The sequence below is a fragment of the Podarcis melisellensis genome (genome assembly GCF_964234715.1).
Source record: "Podarcis melisellensis genome assembly, chromosome: Z".
In the NCBI taxonomy this organism is placed as follows: Eukaryota; Metazoa; Chordata; class Lepidosauria; order Squamata; family Lacertidae; genus Podarcis; species Podarcis melisellensis.
The window spans coordinates 10,111,815-10,125,546 of NC_138547.1; the positions used below are offsets into that span (position 1 = coordinate 10,111,815).

Consider the following 13,732-nt stretch of genomic DNA (forward strand, 5'->3'; position numbering starts at 1 on the left):
TGGAACGCTTGTTAGCAAAAGCAAGCAGGCACACGCCAGCAGAAGTGGTTTAGTTTCTTTTGAGTAACAATAAAGCTGTATAACACCCTGAGTGGCCCCTCTATTCACTGGGCTAGAAATTTTTTTTTGAGAAAGAATGAGATAATAATCACTATAAATTGTTTTGGTGATTCAGAGGTTTAATAAGAAATTTAAAAGTTGTTATTATTTCTGCTTTCATCTTTTCTCAGCTTTCATCTTTAACTTCAGCTGTATGAAATTTTATAAGGTGAACTTAGGGTGGACATCCAGCATAGGCATAGACGAGGTCAGTTTCTTTTATGGGAAGCCACTTGAAAGCCCTGTATGAGATTGAGGTAAGCAGTGGAGGCTGGTCCATTAGGGTCAGTAAGGCATCGCCCAGCCCTTCCCATAAGGCTAGGATCAAGGAGACAGGTGGTTGGTTTCACTCATCCAAGCAGCCTGTCCATATCCTCGGAGGTAACAGATTGGAATTGATCCCATGGAACTTGACTAGACAGGACTCCAGCACTCTCCCACCCCGGCCCTGCTCCCACAGTGAAGTCTACCTCTTTCTGAATCTGAGCGACTTTATTTGAAACCCAAAGCACATTGCTTCACATTACTACCATGCCTGTTAGTATAACTGCAGTGCTCAAATCTGCTCTCTTGCCATGCAGTTGCAAATCAGTCCTAAGCTCCTGATATGTTTCTGATGCAGTCCCCCAGCCGTCGGTTTTGTCATCTGCCTCTGCTTTCATGAACTTTTCATGATCTGGCTTCTGTAGCACACTTGAGGAACACAGTGCCCTTTCTTAAATAGGCATGTTTCAGAGAATGTAGTTTGGCCAAAGGACCAACCCTGGGGAAGCCAACTGACTCATTCATATCAGCCACAGGCTTCTGAAAGGAAGAAGACTCTAGATCTGGTCTCCATCATTCTGACAAGATGGTCTCCATCATTCTGACCAAGTAATGTAAAGGTTACCTGTGAGACAGCAAAGAACAGGTTAGGTTTGGAAGGAAAACAAACTCAAATGTAAGATCATAGGAATGGGGGGGAGGGGGGCGGGGAAAGCCCTGCTAGATCAGGGATATATAATTACATTAGAAAAGCCTTCTGGACCAGGCCAGTGGCCCATCTCCTTCAGCATCCTCTTCTCATCTCACAGTGGTCACCCAGATACTCATGAGGAGCTCACAAGCAGGACCTGAAAGAAAGAGCATTCTCCCCACTAGGGATGCACAGCAACTGTTTTTCAGAGGCATACTGCCTTAGTTATTGGAGGAAGAACATAGCAAACATGGCTAGTAGCCACTGATAGCATTATCTTCAATGAATTTGTTTAATCTTCTTTTAAAGCTGTCCAGGTTAATGGCCATCACTGCCTTTTCATGCAAGTGAATTTGATAGTTCAACTCTATGCTGTGTGAAGAAATATTTTATTGCATCTGTCCTGAATTCTCCAACACTCAGCTTCACTGGATGTCTATGTGGGTTAAACCACAGAGCCTAGGACTTGCTGATCCGAAGGTCGGGGGTTCGAATCCCCGCAATGGGGTGAGCTCCCGTTGCTCAGTCCCAGCTCCTGTCCACCTAGCAGTTCGAAAGCACGTCAAAGTGCAAGTAGATAAATAGGTACCGCTCTGGCAGGAAGGTAAACGGCGTTTTTGTGCGCTGCTCTGGTTCGCCAGAAGCGGCTTAGTCATGTTGGCCACATGACCCGGAAGCTGTATGCGGCTCCCTCGGCCAATAAAGCGAGATGAGCGCTGCAACCCCAGAGTCGGTCACGACTGGACCTAATGGTCCGGGGTCCCTTTATCTTTTAGTGTTATGACAGAGGAATTAAATATTGCTCTATTTTCTCCACACCATGCATAATTTTGTACTCCTCATATGATTACCCTTTTCTTTAAACTATGAATTCTGCAAATGTTTCCTCACCTTTAATAAAGTAACAATGAGAGCATAAGGAGAGCCCTGAAAGATCAGGCCAAATGCCCATCTAGCCCAGTTTCCTGTTCCCACAGTGACCATTTAGGTCCCCATTACGGAAGGCTGGCAAAACAGAAACTTGTTGATAAGTAAATGCTTGCAATGATCAGGTGTTCATTCAAGAAGCACAAGACGCCTTTCCCACACATCTCAAGGTCAGCAAATGGAAAGATAAGCAGGCTGGGTAGTAGGTGGGGGAGGACTGCACGAAACATTTTAAAGCTAAATAGAACCCATCTGAACACTTTCCTGCAAAAGGGGGGGGGCAAGGGAAGCTGTAGCAAGATCACACTCAAATTGATTATTCAAGCAATGTACTGGACTATGGACATGATCCAGTCCAATTGAAGCTGGAACATAAGAAGAGCCCTGCTGGATCTGACCTAAGACCCATTTATCTAGTCTAGCATCCTGTTCTCACAGAGGCTAACAATAAGCCTCAGGCAAGTCCGCAGTCAACACCTGAGATCAACGGCACTTAAGGATAATGAACCTGCCAATTTCAGTTTCTTGCAATTTATTGTCTATCTAGTCCTAATTTCAGTTCTCCACATTCCTCCAACAGTTTGTGGTGGTGTAATGGTTAGAATATTGGACTAGGACCTGGGAGATCAAGACCTGAGTCCCCACTCAGCCATGAAGCTCACGGGGTGCCCTTGGGCCAGTCACTGTCTCTTAGCCTAACCTACCTCACAGGGTTGTTGTGTGGGTGAAAGAACCATGTAAGTCACCCTGAGATCCTTGGAAGATAAAGGTAGCATGTAAATGCAATAAATAAGCAAATTTAAGAAAGGAAACCTTGTGAAAACCTGTCCTCATTTTAGCACCAATCTCTCCTAACATATGCATTTATACAGGCAATGTTGTCTAACATGAGCAATTTCTATAATGCATTTTTGGTTGTTGTTTTTTCATTTATATGTGCATTTTAATGCACTCTCCTCCACCCCATATATTCTTTTTTGTACACATCATTTGGTCTGCAGTACATGATCCAGAGATATGTGAGTTCAAAGGATAGCTGTATTTCAGTTCAGGTATTGTACTGGAAAGTGCATTATAATGCGAAGTGAATTGGATTTCTACCCACACCCGAATGACCTTCTTGTGTCCACGATCTGCAGCAGCCAGTATTCAAAGCCACGCTGCCTCTGATCCTGGAGCTAGTAAACAGCTATCAGGGCCACATCTGCTATGCTTTTAAAGCATTATGATATTGCATTAATAGCCATGGCCTCTCTCCCAACAGAATCCTGAGAACTGTAGTTTGTTAAGCAATGTTAGCTAGAAATTCAGAGAGTTCCCTGGGACGAGGGATTGATTGTTAAACCACTCTGGGACTTGTGTATATTAGCAGGGGGAAAAATGCTCTAAAATGTGAAGGGTTTCTGTAACAACTTTATTTCTTTTGGGGGGGAAATTGCAAACTGGTGCAAAGATGTGACAAGCTGAACAGGAAGAAAGTGAGAAACCAACATTGATAGATTTGCCTCTATGCACAAAGGGGACAAAGGGCTAAGGACCATTATCGTACTCCACCCAGTAGCGACTACCTCACATGGGTAAGAGTGGTGCTGTCTCACCAATCTCAGCCTGCCCTCAGCCAGACTCCACCTGCATGGCTTCTTGCAACCAGTCCAAGGGATAGCCTTGGGTATCAGCTTCATCCTAGTCTTGATGTTGACAGGGGTGGGTCTACTACAAAACTAATGAAGCTTCAGCTTCAGGGCTCCTAATCCTGGAGGGGCAAATTGCGACCTGGCCACCGTGATCCATGCGACGGTCACCTCCAGGCTTGACTACTGTAATTTGCTCTACACGGGGCTGCCCTTGAAGCTGTCCCAGAAACTCCAGCGGGTGCAGAATGCTGCAGCGAGGCTCCTCACGGGGTCTCTGCCATGGGAGCATATTCACCCAGTACTTTTCCAGCTGCACTGGCTCCTGGTGGAGTACAGGGTCAGATTTAAGGTGCTGGTTTTGACCTTTAAAGCCCTTCACGGCCTAGGACCCTCGTACCTACGGGACCGCCTCTCCCGGTATGCCCCATGGAGGACCTTAAGGTCCATAAATAGCAACACCCTAGTGGTCCCGGGCCCTAAGGAAGTTAGATTAGCCTCAACCAGAGCCAGGGCCTTTTCAACACTGGCTCCGGCCTGGTGGAATGTTCTGTCTCATGAGACCAGGGCCCTGCAGGATCTGATTTCTTTCCGCAGGGCCTGTAAGGCAGAGTTGTTCTGCCTGGCCTTTGGCTTGGAGCCAATTTGATTCCCTCCCCCTCTTTCTTTTTCCTTTCTCCTCCTGTGATGAGGCTGCATTTAAAATGTTTTAATATATTTTAATTTTGTTTTTATTATTGGTTGTTAGCTGCCCTGAGCCTGGCCTTGGCTGGGGAGGGTGGGGTATAAATAAAATTATTATTATTATTATCATTATTATTATTACTATTATTATTAATGGGGCTAGTAAACACAATTTTGAGTTGCATTGATTTGACTCAAATTGCTTGTTCTGTTGTTGCTGAAATTACTCTTCCACTGGATTCTACCCTTATAGACCCAGAGGAAGAGGATGGAGGCAAGACCAGGGTTATTCTGCTTGGTCTGTCAGTGGCTATGGCACCACCTACTGATGTGCTCCCTGCCTTCTGCAGTACCAGTTCCACCGGGTAACAGCCCCCTACTACCCTCCCTCTAACCCTCAACAGCAGGGCAGAAGATGATATGGGCCAGGAGGCTCTGTGGACCAGCAGCAAACTAACAGGAGATGATATTGACCCCTGGTGCCAGCTGTGCCCTGTAGGGTCAGGCTGTCCAGGGGTGGGGTGGAGAAGGAGCCTTACCTTGTGGGCAAAAGGCAACTGCAGAACAGCATCATAGTCACCTCTCAGTAGCACCAGAAAGAGTGAGAGGTGTTTCTCCCTTCACCATTCAGGTAAATCCTCATGCAGAGCTTGCCGCCATATTGCAAAGTGTAGAATGCTGAAGATGGAAAACTTGGGAGTTAAGCACCAGCCAAAAAGTCACACATATCCTCTTCAGATAAAGAAAAATAGAGATGGGCTGCAACCAGAGCTCACCTATTCCAGATCTCATTGAGTTGAATCCAATTAAGTTGGAGTAGACCTACTGAAACAAATGACCCTAAGTTACTAGTGTCCATTAAATTCAGTGGGTCTACTGGCATCGGCCACAGCCCAGAGCCAGTGTGGCATAGTGGCTAGAGTGTCAGACCAGGACCTCAGAGACCAGGGTTCAAATCCCCCATTTGCCCATGAAGATCACTGGGTGACCCTGGGCCAGTCACTGCATCTCAGCCTCACACTCCTAACAGGGTTGCTGTGGGGATTAAATAAGGAGGGCAAAACCATGTGTGCCACTTTGAATTCCTTGGGGGAAAGAGTGTGTGTGTGTGTGTGTGTGTGTGTGTGTGTAATGAACTAAAAGGCATCCCTAAGCAGGAATAGATGAATCTGTCCCCTTCAGCTTCTCTCACTTTCTCATTTATTTCTCTCTCTTTTTAATTCAGTTCTCCACATTTCTGCCACAGGTGGCAATGTGTGAAGCCCTCATGAAAACTGATTGGGGTTTTTTTAGTGTGGATATATCCTAATCATGCACATGGTGCGTTGGGGGTTGTTTTTGGGGGCGTTGAGGGGGCGAGGAATATTTCCTAAGGTGATGCGTTTCTACAGTGATCTTCACTACTACATACATCTTAATGCACACTTTCTCCTAATATATGCTTTTGGGTAAATGTTTAGTTGGAGAACTGCATTGCAAAACTCACAAGTGTGAATTTTGAAGGGGAGCATCGTTTTGGTTTAAAATTTGTTTTGGGAAGTGTGCAAATTAGATAGGTTCTGAATAAAATGCGCATCAAACCAAATTTCTCTACTATCTGTAGCCCCGGTTACCATATTTACGCAAATGTAATGTGCACCTTTTGTGGTTGAATTACGTCATGAAAATTAGGGTGTGCATTAGATTTGGTGGTGCATTAGATTTGCATAAATACGGTAAATAGGTAGCAGATTCCAACATGGTTTTAAATCTTGTACAGTGGTACCTCGGGTTACAGACACTTCAGGTTACAGATGCTTCAGGTTACAGACTTTGCTAACCCAGAAATAGTACCTCGGGTTAAGAACTTTTCTTCAGGATGAGAACAGAAACCATGCTCCGGCGGCGCAGCAGCAGCAGGAGGCCCCATTAGCTAAAGTGGTACCTCAGGTTAAGAACAGTTTCAGGTTAAGAACGGACCTCCGGAACGAATTAAGTACTTAACCCAAGGTACCACTGTATTTAATAGATGCCAAAATTGCAAAGGGCAAGTGACATCATGGGTGGAACAGTTGTCTCTTCTTGTTAATCATACATGTAAATGGCATACAAATACAAAAGGCAAAGAATCCTGGGAGTTGTAGTTTCCCCCTGCACAGAGCTACAATGCCCAGCACCCTTAAACTACAGTTGTTAGGATTCAGGGGGGCAGAGCTATGAAGCCAAGCTGAACAGCTGCTTAACCCAATCACTCTGTCTTCTGCCTTGCTAATTTTGTTCACAGCACCTGCATTTTTGCTCAGATCAGGGTGGTTTGGGGTTCCCCTGCTTAGGAACCCTCCAGAGAGTTTTGCTGGCAAGTGAGCAGCCACTTTTCCTATCCATGCCTCCTGCCACTACTTAACCAGCCCTCACAGAAGCAGCCTAGAAACAGGGCTGCCAAAGCAGGGAAATGCAGCAAGCCAGAGGTGGGAGATCCAGCTGCCTGGATACAAGGGTGGTTGCTGCACAATTCCAGCAGCACCACAAAGACAGCTCTGAAGAATGGGCACAAAGCTTAAAATAGTTCCCAGGATTCTTTGGGGGACGTCAGATGCTTCAAATGCATGTAGGATGTGCTTTAAGCACAGTGTGGATTTGCACAAACACACACAACAAGTTAAATTCTTACTGGGAGAATGGAATCCACACACCTTCCCGCACACATCTTCATAGCACCTCCGATGCACATCTGTAGCCTTCCACAGGAAGACACCATCCTAGGACACTTGCTCTGATGACAGAAGTCTCTGCTCCAACCAGCTCAAAGCTGCATCTTTCTGCACAAGGCATCGCTGGAGAAAATAAGACTATTATTTTGGGTTGAGAGATGCAATCCTATTGAGCAGGGCGAGGAGGGGGGTGGAATGGAGGATGTGAGCACCAGAGGCTAAATAGGTGCAGGTAGGCTGCTGGTTGTTGTCCCATTCCCCACCCATTGCACCTGTCAAACACAGGAGACATCATCCAATAGGTTATGTTTGGGAGAAGTCAGTCAATGTTCAGGAACTGAAGCCAAAGCAGGATGCCATCATTCAAGCAATGAGTGCTACGATTATATCACTCCTTTCTGGGCCCTGTTCAAACTGCTGCTCTTGACCTTTAAAGGCCTTCACCACAGGACTGGGGTACTTGAAGGACCACTTATAAAGCTCCCATGTGTACCTATCCATATGTTAAGATGATCAGTGGAGGATGCGTTTGGTTGCCTCCACCATCTGAGGCAAGGGAGGTAATGAGGAGAGAGTGGGGCTTCTCATATGTGGCACCCCAGCTGCAGAATCCCCAGGAAAGCTTTGCAGGTTGAAGATGCCGGGTTCAATCCCAGATCAAACCTATGGCCTCTTCCAAGCATTCAGAGCCCCTGCTCCCCACTACCCAGCCACAGTCTTTCCCCACCCACTCACCTTCAGCTCCAAGCCACGGATCATATCCTAGTCAAAGCTCTCTGGCTCCAGAATGTCACAACCTTCTGCCAAGAGGCAACCATCTCCTTGCTCAGCACAGACGCAATGTTCTCAAAGACCTGCAGCTCTGTTTGAAAGGTCTCCAGTTCAAGTCCAGTTTAAAGCTAAAGAACCCTACAAAGGGGGAGCAGAAAGGGGCACTGGAGCTGAACAATTGCAATGAGCACCTGGGCAGTGGAAGCGACTGAGCAGGCATGAGAGTCACCTGGTCACAGCCTTCCCCACTAGAGGGAGTTGCGCTGCATTTTTATTTAGTCATGACGTCTTAATGTACGGCTATATAAATTAGCCTATGCAAATGTTATACAAATCTACAATTGGGTGATTGCAACCAAACCTGAAACATTCCATTAAAGCATCTGGATGGCAGCATTACCTTGAACAGGCATCCAATCCTGAAAAAATGGCATCCTTCATGGCCTACAGAAAGCTTCTATGTAGAAGACCATCAATGAAATAATGTTAAGATCCAGGTTTTTAACAAGTACCCTGATGGGCCCTACATAGCAAGAAAAAAAGGGGAAATAATAATAATAATAATAATAATAATAATAATAATAATAATAATAATAATAATTTATTTATACACCGCCCATGTGGCTGGATTTACCCAGCCACTCTGGGTGGCTTCCAACAAAATATTAAAATACAATAGTCTATTAAATATTAAAAGCTTCCCTAAACAGGGCTGCCTTCAGATGTCTTATAAAAGTCTGGTAGTTTTTTTTATCTTTGACATCTGGTGGGAGGGCATTCCACAGGGCAGGCGCCACCACCGAGAAGGCCCTCTGTTTGGTTCCCTGTAGCCTCACTTCTCGCAATGAGGGAACCACCAGAAGGCCCTCGGCGCTGGACCTCAGTGTCCAGACAGAATGATGGAGGTGGAGACAGTCCTTCAGATATACTGGACCGAAGCCATTGAGGGCTTTAAAGGTCACCAACACTTTGAATTGTGCTCGGAAACGTACTGGGAGTCAATGTAGGTCTTTCAAGACTGGTGTTATGTGGTCTCAGTGGCCGCTCCCAGTCACCAGTGTAGCTGCCGCATTCTGGATTAGTTGTAGTTTCTGGGTCACCTTCAAAGGTAGCCCCACATAGAGCACATTGCAGTAGCCCAATTGGGAGATAACCAGAACATACTCTGGCGAGACAGTCTAAAGGCAGGTAGGGTCTCAGCCTGCACCTCCATGGACAGCTGTGAGTCCAGAATGACTCCCAGGCTGCGAACCTGGTCCTTCAGGGGCACAGTTAACCCATTCAGGACCAGGGAGTCCTCCACACCTACATGCCTCCTGTCCCCCCCAAAACAGTACTTCTGTCTTGTCAAGATTCAACCTCAATCTATTAGCCACCCTCCATCCTCCAAGCACCTCCAGACACTCACACAGCTCCTTCACCGCCTTCACTGGTTCTGATTTGAAAGAGAGGTAGAGCTGGGTATCATCTGCATATTGATGAACACCCAGCCCAAACCCCCTGATGATCTCTCCCAGCAGCTGCATGCAGATGTTAAAAAGCATGGGGGAGAGGACAGAACCCTGAGGCACCCCACCTGGTATGCAGGCTGAGACCCTATCTGCCCACGGACTGTCTCACCAGAGTGGTGCATGCTCTGGTTATCTCTCGCTTGGACTACTGCAGTGCGGTCTATGTGGGGTGCTGAGACAACATAACACCAGTCTTGAAAGACTTACATTGACTCCCAGTACGTTTCCGAGCTCAATTCAATGTGTTGGTGCTGACATTTAAAGTGCTAAATGGTCTTGGTCAAGTACACCTGATGGAGTGTCTCCATCCCCAATGTTCAGCCCAGACACAGAGGTCCAGCACCGAGGGCCTTCTGGCGGGTCCCTCGCTGCGAGAAGCCAAGTTACAGGGAACCAGGCAGAGGGCCTTCTCAGTGGTGGCATCCGCCCTGTGGAATGCCCTCCCACCAGATGTCAAAGAGAAAAACAACTACAGTACCAGACTTTTAGAAGACATCTGAAGGCAGCCCTGTTTAGGGAAGCTTTTAATGTTTAATAGACTATTGTATTTTAATATTCTGTTGGAAGCCACCCAGAGTGGCTGGGGAAACCCAGCCAGATGGGCGGGGTATGAATTATTATTATTATTATTATTATTATTATTATTATTATTATTATCCCACAATGCAAGGTGAATCTCCTTGTTTGTGGCAGCATCACTAAAAGCTTGAAAGTAAACAGGGATAGGCATAAGTGTGCAGAAGAATAAAGCCAATGCTTCTTCATTTCTTAGGCTATGTGCATCTTAGGGAGAGGCATCGTCACAGAAAATGTATTGCTTCTTATGTGAGAAAAAGAACAAAGGGAAAGCCTATTTCTGAGATTACACCTGTCACCCACCTGTTTGGAAGTTCTTGTGTGCAGATGGGGGGGTTTAGAATGGTTTTGTGTCACATTTCATGGGCCTTGCTCCTGTATGCCTCCCTTAAAATATATATCCTTAGCACTTATCATCACTCCCTTCATATTTTTTATTTTTGTTTTCCACACTAAATTGTATTACAAAAGTAATATTGACCAGGGTATAAATATAAACACAAATTACCCACATTTCCCACATGAACAGTATTTCAGGATTCAGGTTACATTTGTGTAAAACACAATGTATTCTACAAGTATGATTAAGAATCTTCTATTTAATACAATATTAGATCTACTACATAATAATATTAATTTTTCCTTGAGAGTGTACATTGTTTTCTATAACCTATTATCAAAACAAATAGCACAATTCATTAGATACACATTTTATCTTTCTTAATTCATCTGCCCTTTCTTCAATTGATCCTATTTTCCCCTCTGAAAGACCAAATCATCTCTCTCTCTAATGGAAATATTTTTAAACACTTGTGCAAAACTGAAGATGGTGGTGTCTCAGTAACTTCATGAGGACTAGAGGCTACCTGAAGCTAACTTTTACTGTGAACACACATACAGAGTTGGTTTCTTTGCTCCCTTTTCTCTTTGGCAGGAAAATGAAGACACGTACTGAGATTCCCCCTTGGAACTTGTTCTTGCTCATAGGCAATAGGTAAAAGTTGGTCATGGTGGCTATATGGAACCTCCAGGTTCAGAGGCATTAAATACAAGTTGCTGGAGCCAACCATGAGAGAAGACTGGGGCCAGATGTATCTGATTGGCTGCTGTGAACAAACAGGACGCTGTATTGGCTGGACCTTTGGCCTTTTCTAGCAGGTATCTTCTTTTTAAAATATATTTTTATTAAATATTTCTTAGTTTAGAAAACTACATGCATTATCTCTTTTTTCAAGTTTTGTTTTCTACAGATCAGTTTCATTTGTTGTGTGCCATTAGTGTTGCATGCTGTATTAGGTTGGGAAGAAGAGAGGGGGAAGAGGGGAGTGGGGAATGGTGAGTGGGGTGGGGTCAGGTGGTTATTCTTCTATTCTTCTACTTAGTGTATGTGTGGGGTTTTGTGTCAGTGTCACTTGTGTGGGTTCTCTTACTATTCACTTGTTGTATTTCCTTGGTGGTGAGAGATGCTGGGAGTGGCTTAGGGTGTGGTTGGTTGTCTTTGGTTGGCGGTAGTGAGACTTGTTTTTGTGTGTGAGTCGGGTGTGTGCATGTGTGTATTTTTCAATCAGGTTAGCCAGATTGATTCATATGCTGTTGGAAGATTCTTGTTGTCTTGTTGGGCTGTGTATGTGATAAAGGGGAACCATACTTGGGTGAAGGCATCCTCTTCTATTGTCACCGTGTCAGTTTCAGTTTATTGGTTAGTTTTTCTAGCATGGCTGTTTCCCATACTATTTGATACAATTGATCCATGTTTACTCCTGACAGGTCTCTCCAGCGTCTGGCTATGATGCTTCTGGCTGCTGAGAATAGGTGGGTTATGCATTCTCTAATGTGAGTGGGCATTATTATATTGGAAGATGTTTAGTAGGGTCAGTTCTGGGGTAACTTCTAATACTTGCTTAGTTATTTTGAATATTTCTTGTATGATTGTTGTCCAGAAGAGTTGGATTTTGGGACATTCCCACCACATGTGGAGGTATGTGCCTGTGGAGATGCATCCTCTCCAGCATTTTGGTGAGGTTCCTGGGCATATTAGCACTAGTTTCCATGGTATTAGTTACCACCTGTAAGTGAGTTTCAGAGTAAGTTATTTTCTTTTCGTTGATATGGATTTAAAGGGAGGTTTAGACCACATTCTGGTCCATTGGGTGGGGTTAATCTCATAGCCTATGTCATGCTCCCATTGTTTTTTCATTATGTCAAGGAGGGTTGTGGGATTTTGGAGCAGTATTTTGTATACAGTGGTACCTCGGAACTTAATTCGTTGTGGAGGGAGGTCCGTTCTTAACCTGAAACTGTTCTTAACCTGAGGTACCACTTTAGCTAATGGGGCCTCCCGCTGCTGCTGCGCTGCCAGCACGCAATTTCTGTTCTCATCCTGAAGTAAAGTTCTTAACCCAAGGTAATATTTCTGGGTTAGTGGAGTCTGTAACCTGAAGCGTCTGTAACCCGAGGTACCACTGTATTGTGGATATCATCCCTTTGCCATGTCCCTTGTTGTTAGGAGGAGGTTTTCGAAGGTGGTCAAGGGCCTAGTTGCTGCTGATTTTACTACTGGATTGTTTAAGACGGCATGTAATTGGTGGTGTGTTAAGCCATGGTATTTGGGTGTCCCCTAGTTTCTCTTGTATTTCTTGTGTTGATATGGGTTTGTTATTTTTGTAGAAGTCTGCTAGGTGATATAAGCCTTTGGGTTGCCAGGTTTTTATCTGGAGTTTTTGTGCTGTGTGGTGGAATAATGGGTGGTGTGCCAGGGGATTAGTGAGGATGGGGTTGGGGACAGTTTGCCTGCTTCTTCCTTCCATGCTTTAAACATGTTCTCTGTGAACCTGTTTAGTGTTGTGGGGATTTCCCTTAGTTTCTTTGGGAGGAATGGGTATGCTGTGGTGGGGGTATTTTCGATTATGTCTTTCTCCAGGTGTACCCACTGTTTCGTCTTGTCTTGTAGGATATAAGGGGTTATGTGGCATACTTGGTTGGGATATGTAATATGATTAGCAGATATATTCTTATGTTCTTAAATGGCCCCCGTGGATCTACAAATATTATGTCTGGTCTTTGCTCCTTATTTATTCCCAGGAAACAGGCTTTCAACAGGCAACAAATAGCATCTTTCTTTGAAACATACATGAGTTCCAGTAAAGCAAAGCTCATCTGTACTCTGAGTCTACGGTTGGATTCCTCCCACACCCACATGCTCCAATTTAATACACAATTCAGGCTGTTTACAACGAACTTAATTGCAGGCTGGATGTTCTTACATGCATGTCGCTTTCAGGCTAAAGAGCCACTTGGATGCAGTGTGTATTTGATGTCATAAATTGTTCTGGAAAGGTATAGAGAACTTAACCATTGCTTGGAAACAGAACTGAAAATAAATGTTGACTCCACTCCATTAAAAAAGAGAAAAACACAGTGAGCGAGAGAGCGAGAGAGAGAGAGAGTTCAGCTAGAACACATCTACCTTTGTCTGCGGATTGTAAAGTTAAGGTAATTTTCCAGTCGGCTTAAAAGCCTGTTTATATTTTTGGAAGAAAATGACAGTTAATGCAAAGCTAAGTCCAGTGCCTTAGCCAAGCCAGACATTTGAGCAAGGCCTGCTGTCGTCAACATTCTCCACTCTGACTAATTGCAGTAGGTAATATTAGATGCAAAGCATTCTGAAGCAAGCTGCAGATGAGGTCCCTGTGTCACAATTATCCACACACATAGAAAGATGGCAAATCAGCGGGGGGGGGGGAGTGGAATCACACCACTGGCCAAACCCTGACCTCCACATAAGAAGGGTTGGCTGAATGAGACCAATGGCTCATCTAGTCCAGTATCTCATTCTCACAGTGACCAACAAGATGCCTCTGGGAAACCCTCAAACCACGACCCATGCAC

At 44.9% G+C, this 13,732-nt stretch overlaps 1 protein-coding gene across 1 annotated transcript; it reads right to left on the minus strand.

The window, feature by feature from the left end:
- Positions 1–768: 768 nt before the first annotated feature.
- Positions 769–8,170, minus strand: TRAF1 (TNF receptor associated factor 1; the record flags this gene model as incomplete). Its single annotated transcript, XM_081898000.1, is given in 8 exon segments — positions 769–903; positions 4,836–4,909; positions 4,912–4,974; positions 6,947–7,034; positions 7,038–7,109; positions 7,722–7,750; positions 7,753–7,848; positions 8,158–8,170. Coding segments are annotated over 8 exon segments (570 nt in total).
- Between the last annotated feature and the right edge of the window lie 5,562 nt (positions 8,171–13,732).